A 17,007-nucleotide genomic window follows, 5' to 3' on the forward strand; every position below is an offset into this window, starting at 1 on the left:
TAAGTTCTGGCTGAAAAATGTTGCATAAAAAAACTGAACTTTTTTGCATTATATTATGTTCTGCTTGTATCAGCAAGCAGATTTATTAGCAGTATTCTTTTACCATTTTTCAGTTGCAATGCTGTTTGCCATGGTGACAGTACATTTGCTTGTATGTTGTGTCCTCAAAAGAGGGTTCTCTGATGCAAGTCTGATGTAAGCTGACTTAATTAGGGTCACAGTTTCTTTACAATTGCAGTCACCCTTTGTCAGAATATGCAACTGAAACAACTTTGAATTAATATAAAAGACCTTAAAGGATTTTTTTATTTTTTGAAAGACATATTTTAAATGTAACTACTTAAAATCACATTGTATGGAATAATAAGAAAATATCATATATAAAGCATATTTAAGACATGATTAAGCATGCATATATACTACCACCATGTGCCAACCTCATATATTATATTCAAATAGGGTTTTCTTGTATATATAAAATGTTAAAGATTTTGGCTATATTGAAAATGTTTTGTTCTGAATGTTTAGTAAATGCCCAGATAAAGTCTGTCCATGCAACGCTGCTTCAATCATCTTCTGTGTGTACTCAAGCAAGGAGAATCCCACCTAAACTATAATCCTCGCTAATCTAAACTAGCTGTCTCAGCTCCCTCCTATAGTCAGTAGACAGGAAAAGGCAGCTCCAGAGAACAACTCATCCAAATCTACGGAAAATGTCTAAAATACAGGAGCAGTATGGACATTTTGCAAAATAGAAGCCAAGACACGGAGAATAAGAATTAAAATTTCTCTTAAATTAGTTACTCAATTTGCAACAGCCCAGACCACATCATCATGGAGACTTAGTACTTTCAAAACACAGCTTACACTATCACCCGCTGCAGCTCAGAGAATTCAGCATTTTTGCATGTTGGGCCAAGGGATCCAAGCTGGGCAACAGCAAACAAGCAGAAAAAATTACTAAACGTTTGAAAATTTTAGTTCGTCTAGCTCTCACAGGACCTCTGGTGTAAGACAAACATAAAATTCAATTTTCTGGTCACAACTCAACTACTTCAAAAGTAAGGTCAAGCTTCCTTTTTTTTTTCTGTTCCTGAAATTGTAGCTTCAGTTTTCATGCCTTGCAAAACCTAAAGACAGGATCTTCTCCTAATACTCAATCCAAATTAATCCCTTTTAGTGACACCCAACAGCTAAATCAGGGGAGGCAGGGGTCCTATATAAAAAACCACAGTATCACAGCATTAAGTGATTAAAGGCTGCAAACTCAGGCATAGCCACAAAAGGACTTAAAGTACTGCATGCCACCTTAATTTTGATATTTCCTAAGTTTTGAGAGCTTGACATCAGAGTTTTTTTGGTTTCATTCTTCTTTTTTTTTAAACACACTTGTGTGAAACTACACTTGTGAAGAAAATGCTCCCTGAGTTTGAAGAAAAGGCATAATGAAAAAGATTAAATTCCATAAACCATAATGAGATTGTCACCTGCACAACTCATAAGTAGATCAGAAACTCTACACTCCTCACAGGCCTTCTTAAGGCTTTATTTTTTACTAGAATAAAATTCCATGGACTACAGGAATTAAATTGAATTGCTCACTTTTTTTATCTGACCAAATTAAGAGGTTTGAAATAAATTTTACATTTTAAAAATTATTTTAAATTTAAAATATTATTTCAAACATTATACTCCATGTTTTAATATTACAGTGTCCAATTACATTTGCTTATTCACTATGTGAAAGCGAGATACACCCAAAGAAATGCTTCTACTTGGCTAATAAGCAAAATCATCCATGACTGCTTTCCAACACAAAAGGTGTACAAAAATATATTACTTGCTAGGGTTAGTGTGTCATGTATTTGTAGTTCCAGAAAATATTTCCTGAGGGGTTTAGATGAGAATTCTATGCATATATACTGACAATTTATTTCCGCTGAAAAAATGCAATACAGTAAAAAGCTGAAATAAAAGCAAACTAAACAGAAGTCTAGAGACAAGGCAGCTGATCTTGCAGCATGCAAATAATGACCTGACATGTACACTCTACAGCATTTTGCAAAATAGATTGTACGCAAAGATGAGCAGATAGAAACCTAACTAGCACGGTTATTGTAACCACCATGATATATGTTTAAACTCTTTGCTGACTTGGTCTTTTGCAAAATTTTAAAATAGGAGGAGATACTTTAAACAGTACTTTTTAAATGGAAGGCAATAGAAAGGAATCCATATCTAATAACAATGAGACCTTATAATGAGACCCTTATCACACGTAATGAACAAGTGGTCAGGCCACATTTATTCCTACTGAGTATTACCACATTGTAATATTGAATAATTTGGTTTATATTTTATTTATTTTATTTTTATTAAATTCAACTAAAACAAGATTCTATATTCATTCTGAGTATCATTATTTCAAACTATCAGGAAATTTATGATTTAGAGTGCTGTTTGGCAATCCTGAAAGCACACCGTAATCCTTCCGCATGGTAGATGGATAATGTTATAGAAATGGAGAGCTTATAGGTTTACTCCAGCTTTCATGTGATGTAACAAAATCTACAATGTTTTTGAGATGAGAGAGCTTGTCAGACCTTAGTAGTGAGCATCACCCATTCCACAAAAGTGACAGTGAGTATTACCAGCAGAGAAGCTGTTGCCCTCATGCCCTACAGCAAAGTCCCTGTCTGTCAATTATTTGACAGGCAGGGTAATATGGGGATATGTTACGCTGGTGGAAAAACTGACACAATTGCTGAAGAGTCCTGTGACTAGCACGAGCAAAATGGAAGCAGCATGTCCAACATTTGTGATAGATAACAATTTAAAGCATATGTTTATTACCGCTAAATTACATCCCTTGTACTGCTGACACCTGCAAGTGCTTAGCAAAATCTGAAAATAAACCCCCATTATTCGTGTCAGCAGTATGCAACTTTTCCTGAACATCTAAAATTGAATTTCATAATTAGAAATAAAAACTAACTGAACCACTATATGCTACGCACTATAATCTCTGTCATCACTGAAACAGTGTAATTTACCTACCAATTTTTTTGAAGGTCCAATACTGCTACAGAACATACTGTTGGGGAATTTTAAAATGTATACCATAACAGTGATTTAAACTGGATCAAAACAGATTAACAAAGTTGAAGGAATGAAAACAAAACAATAGTCTCCTTGGCCAAAGCTGGAAATTCAATCCCATTTTGCTGCAATAATCCGTACAAGAAACTTCACTGTGACACTCCAAAAATTGGATTTAGTGAGTGACTGAGAGATTGAAATTGCTGGTAGCTCAGGCTTGTAATTCATCCACAGGTCAGGCAGAGTGCAGCAAACAACACAACTTTCTCTATGGTTTTCCTCTTCCGATCTCTAAGTACACGTTGGAGAGACTACTCCCTCTAGTGAGGGGTAGAAAAAGCCTTATCGTACCAGTTCCTCCTGGCTGTGAAAAGCTGTGCAAAATCGCAGATATATAATACACAATCCTAAAGCCATACAAAATACTGAATTTGAAAATGATTAAGTACATAAACAAAGCCTTAATCCTTTAAAAAATACATTCACATTGAGACTGCAGGGAGTTTAACTCAAGACCATATTGTTTGAATTTGTTATGCACTATAGAATAAAGCAAACAAAAAAAGCTACAAAAAAAGACTTCTTAAAACACAGAGAGCAATGTAGCTTTTTCAGAGAAACTTTTCTGCACAGCTCTGTGGAAAAGCTACGGGAAAGTGACTAAACAAAACCACAAGGAGTCCTCATAAGACAATTTTTCAGTATCTATCATATTCACTACATATTCACTCAAATACAAATCAAATTGCCTGTGCTTGAAAGTGCAAAATACTTTATTTAAATTTACTCATTAAAAATCTTTATGAATGAAAATTAGACACAATAGCAAGCATTTTTTAAATTTGTAATAATCACTAAGATAACAAAATATATCATCATTCTAACAATAAATTTTGTTTACTCTTCCGAACATTGTATTTTTCAACACATACCTTAAAACTAATACATGCCCTCCACTAAGTGAAGTCACTCATACTTAATTTACATGATAAAGTATTTTAAAAATTTTATCTGGTACATACTGTGCTAATCTCCTGGAAAACACATTTAGAAATTACATACCCTGGGTTTTTTTGTTTACTCAGAAGAAGCCAATAAAACAGGAGATGGAAGATTTTAACTAACGTTATCTCAAGAACCCTTTTTAGTTTAAGCAGGTGACAGGAATTCAATAACAATTTTAATTCACTCTTGGAACGTCCATTGCATCTAAGTAGTATTCGAGAAAGATTGCTTGATGTCCAAACTATAGTGGACAGCTAATTTCCGATGTCTGTCTTCATATCTCCTTACAGAAGAACAATTTGATTAACCCCCTGGGGTGAAACTGAATACCATATTTGTCCAGTTGGAAAGGGACACTAGAAAGCCAAAAAATTATACCTCTCTCTGAACATTTTTTATCTTCCATTCTTAAGAGTAACATCATGAAAGAGTTTAAGTATCCAAGTATGCTAACAGGTAACTTATGACAGCATCTCTGCATAGCTGTGTCCCTGTGTGTCCAAATATTGAGTTGCTTCCTTACTAGTTAAAAAATTCTGCGAAATACAAAGAAAGTGGCAGAATAGCCTGTAAAATTTTAAAGACTTTTAGAATGCTCTTTTATTTTAACATTGAGGTATCAGATGCATTTTATAAATCCAATTTTGAAAATGAATTGGAAAGTGTCTCTTCAGAGGTTATGGTGATGATAGAAAAGAATGCCAGTATTAAAGAAGCTTCTGTGCAGACAAACAAAGAATCAAAATCTTTATTTTTTGACAAGTTGGTACTACAGAAGCATACTATTACTGTCAATGTTATTAAAGAGAGTTAATCCACACAAAAAATTTAGTTCTAGTTTTACAATGTTATATTTGATAAGGCATACCAATCAATATAAAGTGTTAACAACCTTCATACGATTTTCCAGTGAAAAAAACAGGTTTAGTAATTCAAATCATCTTCATTTATTTAGAAAAACATGCATTTTCTATCTCTGTCCTTAGAGGTTTGTATTCTCTACTACTCCTGAAATACTTTCACTTGTCAATATTACCAGTCCTGATAGAGTATCCATACTCATTCCTTTCTCAGAGAGAACATAATGTGAAAAGAGAGCATTTAACTGGGATAATAAAATTCTCTTTATTAAGAATATTTCCATTTTGCATACATTCTGTTTTTCACCTGTTTTACAGAGAATCTGAAATCATTATTTTATTCTACTGTTTTTCAGAGCAGACCTATGTATAGCATTTCAACAAAAACTTCAGATGCCAAGTAAGACTGCTAAAACCAGAATACTTCAACTATTTCACAGGATGAATTAACTTACTTTGGAGGATGTAGAGTCACATTCCTGACAAATCCATCCATAGCCAGTCTGTTTAGGAGACTTTTTCAAGGGAGGGTCTAGACAGCCAAAATGGTAGCAAAGCCTGCATTCATCACACCTGCAACAGAAAAACAAAATATACACTTATATATAAATGGTACTTCTATACTATTTTAGATTCAGCTTCCCCGCAACTGTCAGCACAAGATTTCCTGATCCATTATCATGATACAGAAAACCCATTTTCTATAAGGGGTATTTTCAAACACAATCACTTCAATTAGGTTCTGCCTAATTTGGAATATTCTGATGCAGACACTCGTATATCACCTTGGTCATGATCTTATATAAATGACATTATTTCAGAGACTTGCAAATTAAAGAAAAAATGTATAACCAGCTCAATTTTTTAGATACTTCAATGTCATTCATTGCCATTTATTTTCAGAAATTTGTGATTTTTTTAGACAGTGACAATATTGATTTTTCATAGTTTTAAGACACCATTTTACACATCTACTTTCTCAAGGTAAACTCTGAAACGTCTTTTCACATAACCAACAATTCAAGTAAAATTTACAGCTATTAATTATATTTTTTACACCAGGACTATGTGGTTGATAAATGAACGCACAAAATATTTTCTGATTTGCTTTGAATTTTCTGGAAAGGGGCATTAATTTAAAAGGATTTCACTGTGATCTTTCACTTGTAAAACTGCCCTGTGTACACACAGCAATTTTATGTTCTTTTTTAATAAACCTTTCATTAGTGTTTTGTACTATGTATGGTCCACACAAAAAGCTCAAAACATAGCATAGCTATTGTTCACCTATTCTTAATGTACCAGCATTGAAGAAACACTACAGTATAACAAGTGTTTCATGAAAGGATTTTTAAATCAGTACAATAATATGCTCAAAATGAGAAAGAGATTTTTAAAAACAAGTAATAGAGATTTTCACATATCCTACTGAACTTCAGTTTATTTGCATATCCCCCTATATTTTTTTGTATGAAAAAGAAAGCTTTTTTCAAATTTACTTTGCAATATTCTCCTCATTAAAAGCCCTTAAACTCTGAGTTAAAGCCAATATAAATGATCTAAAAATAGGAAATAAGAGCAAATGTTTTAAAATAAAAATTTTCTAAGAAATCTCCTACACTTTCTTTCTCCGCTTCCCCAGCCACTCATTTTCTCCTCTACAAAACATGCCAACACAAAAATCTCCAAAAATTGCAATAACAGCATGGCACAGGCATCATCAAAGACAGAGGGATAGAATTTGTCAACAGAACACAGGGTGCATCACAGAAAGAGGATTCAACTAACAGAAAATGCTGCTGTATTAACAGAAGAAAATGTTCGTGCTACTTTTCTCCAAGGACTAGTCTCCAAATAAAAAGAAGTAACCATTTTCTGATTATGATTCTTTAACTTAAGTAAATACTTTTGTCCTTGCTGCCAAGGCTGTGCTTGCCAGGGAAGCCTTCTGGTTTTAGCAGTTATATGTAAGACGTGAGCACTGCTAAGAGTATTGCATGTACTGTCTTCCACTAAGTAGACATTAAAAGCAAAAATCTACCTATCCACAGTATGCAACACTGGACTGACATAGTTTTGGTATTTTAAAAAAATGGGATATACCATATTACACTCTATATCCTTAGGATTGTTTAGTAATGACTCAATCTAATTTCAGGATAAAGAAAACATTTAAAAAAGGAAACCTTCTCGGTTTTTAAAGAAAGAAGAGTTCTAATGTAGAAATATATTACTTACAACCAGGAATATACGCAGTTTTATTTCTTGTGAAAGGCATATTAAAATAATAAAAAGGTTAAGGGTGGGAGATGAGATAGGTTACAGTCTTACATCCCAACAGTGTATGTGACCTTCAGCAAAAGATTAAGCCTCCTTTGAGCCTCAATGTTCTCATCTGTAAAGGAATAAATTTTTACTAACCTATTTCTGTATCTAGAATCTTATTCACATAAGTGCTTGCATTTGAGCACTGCTTATCAGAACTCCCTTCTTGTAAACTGTTTGGGATCCTCTAAGTAACACAAAATAAAGCATCACACTATTTCTGACTGATTTAGTGTATTTTCAGAGCTTAATCCTAAAATCTACATCTGACTTCAAACAGTATTAATTTAGATTTTTTCTGAAGTGATGGTCTATAAACACAAGTGCTTATACATGCAAAAGAAAATGTTTCCCCTTTAAAATTACACTTTGCCATCTCTTCTTACATCTTTTCCATTCTCAATCTAGAATGTGGTATTTCCTGACTGCACCTTCAGCCACATTTCAGAAGTACGCTGAGGGAGTTAGCAAGGCTGGGTTGAAATAACCAGAACATTACGAAATTAAATACAGATCTGGAGGCACCATCCTAAAGCTGAATGTTTTTAATATTTATTGTCATTAATTTTTATCACTTCAAAGCTGTTTAGTTTGGCAGAAGAAAAATTGCATTTTCCTGGAATGAGTTAAAAATACCTATATGAAAGTTTTCAGATACTAATGGCTTTTATCTGCATCTGCACAGCTGAGAAAATGCAAATAAAAGTGTATTTTCATGTATCAGAACATAAAAAGCTGCATGGTGATAAAAATGTAACTATACCAAATATTTTCAAACACTTCCTTCATACTGCTTTTTATTGGAATACAAGTTCTGTATTGTGGAACACAAATTCACTGATTCTGAAGTTCCCAGAGCATGATGCTGGGTAAATGGATGAATACACACTGTACCTTGGTTAAAGATGATGCCCTAGCTGTCTGGTAGCTCTCTTGTCTGCTGAGACTGACTTGGGACAAAATGTGAAGCTTACATGTATCACAGTACAGAAAACAAAATTGGCATTCTTAATTCCTAATTCTGAAAGAAAACCTCATACCTAGGTTAAAATAGCACTAGTAAAATGAAATAAAGCCCTCAAGTGTATACTATTTTGTGTTCTTTTGTCTAGCAACATAAAATGACAGAAAATCCACTGTCAGATTCAGAAAATAAGAAAGCGATACAAAATAAGGAGTACTTTCAACTTAATTAGAGAAAGAAATTGTTGGGTCACAAAAGGTGTCATGCTGACAATCTCGCAGCCTTTCAGCAAACGCACTCACAGATCAATCACAGTACAGACATTTACAGAGCAAGGAGCCACACGACACTGTCATTTACAAATATCATCCACTTCTATCCTGAAGATGGCTTAACAGCACAAGTTAAACTGTTGGGCTAGAGGGGAAAAGAGGGAAAGAAACCACTTCCTCCATTTTAAAGGTTCAGTTAAAATTTTTACCCTTGTGGCTTCAAGGTCACGCCTTCCAAACAGTCCTTAAATTACCAAATATTTTATCTTCCTATCACTTGTGGATAACTTTTTTTGTGGTTAAGTACATAACTTACAAATGCAACTAAGTGCACAGCCATCTTCAGTGGCCTGGCTAGCAGTTCCACTGAAAACTTTGTGAAAATAAAAACAAAGTTCCATACAAAGACAAGCTAACCTAACCTCCTAATTTACTTCTAACTGACAGGTAATTGCTTACTATCAGTGTCTTTAACAAGCCTGAAATTACTTTATGCATCAAAATCAGAAATCACTGTGTTCCTCATTCCAGCAATTAATGAGAACAGATATATGCCCATTATATACCGAGAAAATAGGATGTGAAGAAGAAAGGTGAATTCTGAAGGAGTTAATAAATTAAAAAATAATAAAACAAAACATTTTCACTTATAAAAGTATAGAATGCAGGTCAGCTACATCTTCACAGCCAGAAAGCTTAATTAGGCATTTCCATACCTGAAATATGTCTGCTTTGTTCTTTAATAAAGTGATCTCCATCTGCTCATGCCCTTGGATTGTTTTTATTAGGTTTCTTAGCAGTACAGCTGGCTGTGCTCAAGCCCTACATAACTCTGCATTCTCCTGTTCATAATTAACTAATTATGCTCTAATCAATAGTGTAGATACTGATTTTACAATGTAAATGAGATAAATGAGATAATGGCTGGGGTCAATCTAATTTTATTTACAAAGCCCAGCACGCACATCCAATTTCATTACATTGCATCTACCTGCACAGGAGGGAGTCTTATCAGTTGGCCTGCAGAAGTCTTCCTGCGAGCACCAGGGAAAAAGACCTGTGCTTTTACAGAGGAACAGTGAATGCAAAACCTGCCTGTCACTGGCGCATTTGTAAGTCACTGGTTAATATCATCGAAAACCACAAAGAGCTGATTCAGCCAGAGTGAAGAAACTTATTTTGCATTCACAAGACGGCATCACCCATCTATAGCTGTAAAAGTAATTACCTACATGTCCCTGAAACACAACATTAATAAGCTAAGCTTTAAATACAACTTTCCAAATATGCTTCAGAGACTACAGAAAATCTCTCACTTATGTACACATCATTGCACATCGTCTGCAGTGTCATGCCAAAAGGTACCCCATTGAAGAAAATACAAAATTACAAAATATATATACTACTCCCTATTCAACACAACAGCTTAGAAAGATTTACTTTAATGGAAAAAAGATATAAAACTTTGATACATATTGACAAACCATCATCACCATTAAAATTAGAGAACCTGTCATATAAGCCTTACTCTGGCAAACTTAGAATTGATTAGAATAAAATTAGAAGTAATCTAATCCAGGATTTTTAAACTCTCAGACAACTGCAGTGGGACAGGCGTACATGCACTCACCCATTAGCTGGGGGGATGCAACACAATGGCTGTTCCAGCACCTGGGTGGATTTAACTATTCATATGCATCTTTCCTTGTTGGCTTGTTCTGGACCCCATTTCTGACTAAAGGCTTTTAACACCTGAGGAAGAGTTGTTTCTTCTCAGGCACTGATCTCTCTCCCCTTTAATCCATCAGTGTCCAAATGCTGGGCCACTCTGAAACTGCAAACAGCTGGAGACATACACAGGGATTCATTTTAAGTGGCGGCACATTCTTGGGTTCAGATGAACAACTTAAAACCAGCTATGACAGTTTAAGGTGCGGTCATCATTTTGTTTCTTGTTAGTGGCTGTACAACAGATCCAATGTAAAGGAGCATGTAAGCATTCCTAAAAAAACCAGAACAAACTGACGTAGCTCAAGTGAATTCAAACCATAGAACCAAGATGACTGACTTTGGACTGGAGCAGGTGAGGATTGCTCCTATGAAACCTTAATTGCAACCAGACCATGGAGGTGATAAATTCTGGGTGATAGGAATGAATACTATGGATGGGTTATATCAGCAACTCTTACATGTAATGTCAAAGGCGGCACTTTCCTGTGCCCTTATTTAAAGAATAAAATTAATTAAAGATCTAATGGTGAAATAACTGCATAATTGTATGCTGTCCAAAAAGTACATTTATTCTACTTACTGAAGGAGGAGCCCAAAACAGTAGTACTTTTTAATTACGGAATATGTGGAAAACATTCCTCTTTTTAGCTTTCTCTTCTGACACCTCTTGAAACAAAGTGAAGATACGTCTTTGTATCTTACCCTGCCACTCTACACCAAAACTCTTCAATTCAGCCCCACAGATTCCAACAGAAATTGCTTTCATTTGTTGTGATGTCATAGGCCAAGCACAAACCAGAAGTGATGCAGTGCTGTATTTAGACTCTAATTTAAAATATAAGCTCCAGATCCTTAGCAACTCTTTTGTTTTTAGGCAGAATATTGTCTAAAGAGAAAAACATATTAAGTATAAAATGGAAAAGCTCGTTTTCCTCTTCCTGATTTCTACACTTTTTTCCCTTGCCTATAAGTGGCACAACAACTAAAAATGGATGGTCAAGTCATCTTGCAGATTCTGTTCTACAGAACAGTTTGAAGAAACTATTAGGACCAGGATAATTTAAAAGTATTTTCACATAGGCCAGACAAGCTTTAGGTGACTTCACCATCAGAAGTGTGATAGATTCCAGCACTAGAATTCTTATATGACTGCACATGCATACAATATTGAATATAAACCAGCATATTGCCCAATTATATAGCCTCTTCAAACACAGGTACTGGTTATCCTGAAAGGCTCTCTATCTCCAAAGATGCTCAAAATTCAACCGCATATAACTCTATGGAACTTGATCTAATTTCAAAGTTAGATCTAACTTTGCAGTCAGTCCTGCTTTGAGTGGGTGGCTGGAACAGATCTCCTCCAGAGACTCCTTCTAACCTACATCTTTCTGGATTCTAATATTTTCATAACTTTAAGTAAATGAAATACTCTTTCTGGGAAGGATAATGCTTATGGTATTACACAAAGTAATTAAAAGCTACATTCAAATTTCTATTATGCCAGGTACAATGCAAGCATACAAAAGGAAGTCCCTGACCTCCATAGTTTATAATGTTAGATGAGACAATGGACTATTATTCTTTTCTGTTATGCCTGGAAGACAGAGGGGCATGGCTACTGGTGAAAGGTGAGAGAATATACCAGACGCAGGATGATTATTACATTCTGGTTTTTGTATCTACCTACTACTGATGAAGATGGTGTATGGGCAAGATGGACATATGGCCTGACAGAGCAGGGTAAGCTTACTGATCTTCAGCTAACAGTAGTTTCACGATAAAGTACCTATATGGTTTTGGATGTGGGAAACTGTATAATCTCTACCTTACTCAGATTTCTGTCAAAAGTCAAGGGCATTAATAAAATGACTATTTTTTCTCTTTAGTGTACAATAATCCCATGGAAAAGCCTTCATTCACCCAGAGGATCTACGCTACACTTTTCAGCATCTGCTACACGAAGTAAGTTTTTAAAAAATCCTGTATTTAGCACTAGTTATACTACATAGCAGCATGAATTTCTTATGGCTTTGACCTCTAGGAAGTTCTACTTTAAAGCAAAAAAGGTAAACAAAACATTCTACCTATAAATTCAAAAGGAAAAAAAACATTTTATGTAGCTCCTACTCCCCACTGCCCCTGCTTATCATCACATAACCCAGACATTGAATACTTCATTTTAACAGAACTGACAAATAGTGCTGATCAATTATATTACAAATGAGCAAAAGAAAATAAGCATTAATCTGGCAGACATTTGTATAGCTAAATTTATTATGGTAAACCCAAAACTGCCACCTCTCCTACTTAATTCATGCTTTTTAATATGAGAGAGAGAGAGAGTGCACGCACTAAACTAATACCTGATGTTAAAAGAAAGTGCCAAGGAAGGAACAAACAAAATCCTACAAAGAAGCTGTACTGGGGAACAAACAAACAAAATGCAGCAGGAAATCACCTTAGGATATCAAGCACGGCCAGGGGAGACTCAACAATACTCAAAACAGTTTTTAACACACATTAGTCTGTCCTTAAAATCTTCCAATCGCAGAGATTACTCAACTTCCCTAGCAAACTTCTCTAGTGCAATTATTGTTAGCAAAAAAAATTTCTGTTGCCTAACCCAAATCATCTTGCTACAATTTAACTTATTTTTGGTCTGACCAGAGTTGAAGAACTTCTTTTTTCCCTTCTTTGCAGCAACTTCTCTCTTCATCTTTGTATTAATTTAGGCTGTTTGAAGACATTCCCCAGTCTTCCCTAAATTAAAGAAATCTAACTATTTTAAGTCTTTTTATTCATTTATCTCTCTTGTAGTCTTCTTATCATGCAATTCAGTTTGCTTTGGACTTTCTCTACATATTTCTTGCCAAAATGGACAGAATATGGTAGCTGAGGCTTTTCCAAGGGTGAGATAACAGTCTTCTGAATATTCAGGAGGAATACTTTCATGTGTTAAATGTAACATCTCTCTTTGTACATCTCAGGTATGATCAGTTTGATTAACGATCAGTTTGTGATCCAGAGTCCCCCATACCTTCTTTTTTGAAAGCTTATCTCCTAACTAGTTACTCTTTGTATCATAATCATGCACTAAACAGTGATGTGCCTTTTCCTCTTACTGCACTGCATGCTTTTTCTGGATGCTTTCTTAAAATTTCATTTTTAATTCTAACACTGTAGTCTCCCACATCGTACTGGCATCACCTGCAAATGTAACTGAACATTTTATTCCAGCACCTAATACACTAAAGCAAAAAATAATAAAAATATAACAATACTGAATCCAGGAGAGTCCCTAGTGGAACCCAGTGAGTGGACAGTTGAGTCCATGGTAGCTAGTCTACTTTTCTAATCAGCTACACATTTTACTGTAGCTTAATTAACAGAATATTTCTCTAGCTTATTCAGCAGAATGTCACACACAGAACTGTTTTAAAAGTCTTACTAAAGCCAAGATATGCTACATTTATCATTCTCTCCTACTCACAATACCTAGACTGTGTTAGTTTAACAACTGATCATAAACCACAGTAAACATTACTTTTTTTTTTTTTTTTCTTCCTTAACTCAGCATGATGTATGGGCAAACACCTTTTTTCCCCCCCCCTCGTTAGCACAGCATTTGGATATAACTTTTTACTTCCAGAATTCTGGACAAGTGGTCACTAAACTTGGTCTTTAACAGATTCATGGATTCTTAAAGATCAAATTCCTGCATTAACATCAATTTCCTAGTGCAAATTTCTTTATTTTTAAGGTGTCTTTGTGTGCCTTGCCAAAACAGAATGGTAAGCATTGCTGAAAGTTCAGACAAAAATCTTACTCTGATATCATCCCAACCCCTTTTTAAAACAAAACGACGTGTTAGACATCAGCTTAATTTTATTTAATATAATATCCAAACATGAAACGCCCTGGTAAGATATGACTTGTAGGTAAGTATACACAAATTTGTATATTTCTCCTATTACTTATTACAGCATTTAATTTCTTTCTTAAGTTCAAAAAATATTTTCAAATGTAAATGTGCCTTGATAGATGACAAAAACCACCATATCTCAAGAAATTCAAAGATTATATGGCATAAAGTTACAAGTGTGATTGCATTTGAGTAGACTTTTTCCGAGCAAGTTCAAGATGTAAACGATGAAGATGTCAACACACTGCTACTGTAGATTTAAGAACTGGATCGGTACCATTTGTAGATCAAAATGCTATGTCTGCATCTACCAGGATATATATATGGACGAAGACGAAGATCTCAGCTGTCATGCTGTGTGATCAGTTCTTCATTCCTTCCCCAACTTACATAACAATTTCATATTTGTATTGTGAGGAGATAAGCTTGTCCTGAACACTGCCAGAGAAGTAAGCCAAATAAAACAAATGTCTGCATATACTCAAATTTTTGTCTTAAAAATTTTTCAGAAAGCAATATAGGTATAGTTCTATTCACTTGAGCATCTCAAGTCAGAAACAATTAGTTCATACTAATAAGCATAAAATCATTTTTTCCGTGGCAAATCTATTCCTTCAGAATAGTAAGTCTCAAGTGTTTTAAGTGTTTTACAGGTCTCATTATCACTGAACATTTTTTTTTTTTTAAGGAAACAATCCTTTTTACAGTAAGTCTATGTACAACACTGTGTTCTATATAGAAATGTTCTTATTAAACTGCATATAAGTAGAGTGGCAGGCGGATGGCAAACCGTTGCTTATTTCATTCAGTATCACCATAGAGGAACGCACAATATTTAAGTCCCACAGGCTTCTTTCACTCTTCAGTGAATCCAAGCATTGTATAACATCATTTGCCAACGAAGCACAGGGGGAAAAAGACATTACTTAATAGGACAATTCTGACAAGACATTTATCCGGGATTTTTCAACAATGCACATACGAAATGTTCCTGATTAGTGCAAAAAAATGCAGGCAAATTAACTACCTTGTCAGTCCAAATAACAAACCAATCAATTACATTCTATCCAAGCCTGACAAGCAAACTCAACCCTTTGTCATAATAAGCTTATAGTAGAGACAAGGTAGCTGTTCTCCTTTACTTTGTGTGCTCTATTGAGAGCTTTATCCACATTTAAAAATCATATTATAAAAGGTTTCCACGATTGCCTCCGAGGATGAGTTGTGGCAGAGTTGTGTCTCATGAAGGGTATCTACACAGTAAAGTGATAAGAAAAAAATATTAACATTTAAAGATCATAGCAGCTCTGCTCTGTCTTATGAAACATTTTAACATCACACTAAATTCAAGCAATGTGTATGCTCAGATCCAAATAGTTTAAGACACTCTTACCAAACTTCCAAGAGTCTCTAAGTGTCAAAACATTAAACTGAGTTAAGTATAGCATCCTTTTAACTTTTTTCTCAATACAGCTCAAAGAACAAAGGTGGTCCACCGTAAGACAGAGAAGATAATTTTCTTTTTTTTTTAATCATAAAAGCAATGATTTAATACAAGTAGGCTTGATTGTGAAGCTAGCATTTTTCTCAGATTTGAAACCCACACAAATGTAGCTATGAGATTGACTACATGACAAGCACAAACAACAGGGGTACTGTGTTACAACCTTAAAAAAATGCTTGTTTTGTAGAACAGCATTTGAAAGAAAATAAGTCCTAGGGTTTAAGAAGCATTAAGTAAGGGAAGGTTTCTTTCATAAAGCAATGTAATAATTCAGTACACAGAAAGCTTTAGTCGCTTCTGAAACAATGTCTTTGAGGCAATAATTCAAATGTCTTCACAGCTTTTTTTTTTCCTACTTGTACTTCCTGTCTTTTGACACTCTCATGACATACGTACTTTTCAAGGATGCGCTTTTTTTTTTTAATAAATACAATTTTAAAGTGCTGATTTTCTACATTTAAAATCTTTAAAACTACTTGCAATACAGCAAATTAATGTAACAGATAGCATTATGAGATTTTAAGTGGGAAAAAATCCATGCTGTCTTTAAGCTGTGCTGGCATAACAAATACACATCAGTTTTCAAAGAAAGATCTATATAAAGTCTCCACTGCATTTGTTTTGTTTTCTACTTTGAAACATATTAAAGTAGAATTGTAAATAAAAAGGAATTCTAAAGTGCTATCATACTTTCATAAAATAAAAAAATAACAATCTGATGAACAGGACCCATAGTGTCACTGCATCTTCCTACAACAGTTCTTTGCAAACTAATTTTAATTTGGAGTGTAAGGATTTTAAGCCTAAGAATTGGAGGGACAGCAAGGAAGTAGTACATGTAAATCCATTTCAATTCTCACTTCATCTCTTACTTGGGACATGATAAAAATTTTAAATCAGGTGTCCTGAACTGCAATACTACAGCCCAATTTTGAACGTTTTAAGAAAACTGAAAAGATAAGCTATAAAATAGAACTACTTTTAAAATTCATCTTACTACAATCCTCTCCCCTTAGCAAGTGCAACTGGTTTTGTTCTGATCACCTCAAGGTGGATGAGGTTGACAAGGGTGTACATTCAAGTACTGAAACATGAAGGGTAGCATCAGCAAACAATTTGAGATAAGCCCAAGGTCTTTGTGCCACCTCTATCCTCTCAGCAACAGTATGAGTAGCTGCAACTGTAACATCGGAGTCAGGTCATCAAAATGTGATGGTCTATGCCCTATATGGGCTAGCAAGGTTTGGACATGAATCCAGTTATCCATACTTTTAATACAAATTTTTATTTCTGTTTCTCAAAATGAGTGTGTGTATATATAT

The 17,007-nt window shown here is 34.6% G+C and overlaps 1 protein-coding gene across 1 annotated transcript in view; it reads right to left on the reverse strand.

The window, feature by feature from the left end:
- The window catches only part of PHF14 (PHD finger protein 14), a 168,581-nt gene that overhangs the window by 50,856 nt on the left and 100,718 nt on the right, over positions 1-17,007 (reverse strand). The window contains exon 17 of the mRNA XM_052801334.1: positions 5,420-5,537. Coding sequence (XP_052657294.1) covers positions 5,420-5,537 — 118 coding nt within the window. The remainder of the gene's footprint in view (positions 1-5,419; positions 5,538-17,007) is intronic.

This window comes from Harpia harpyja, chromosome 1, assembly GCF_026419915.1.
Source record: "Harpia harpyja isolate bHarHar1 chromosome 1, bHarHar1 primary haplotype, whole genome shotgun sequence".
Taxonomy (NCBI): Eukaryota; Metazoa; Chordata; class Aves; order Accipitriformes; family Accipitridae; genus Harpia; species Harpia harpyja.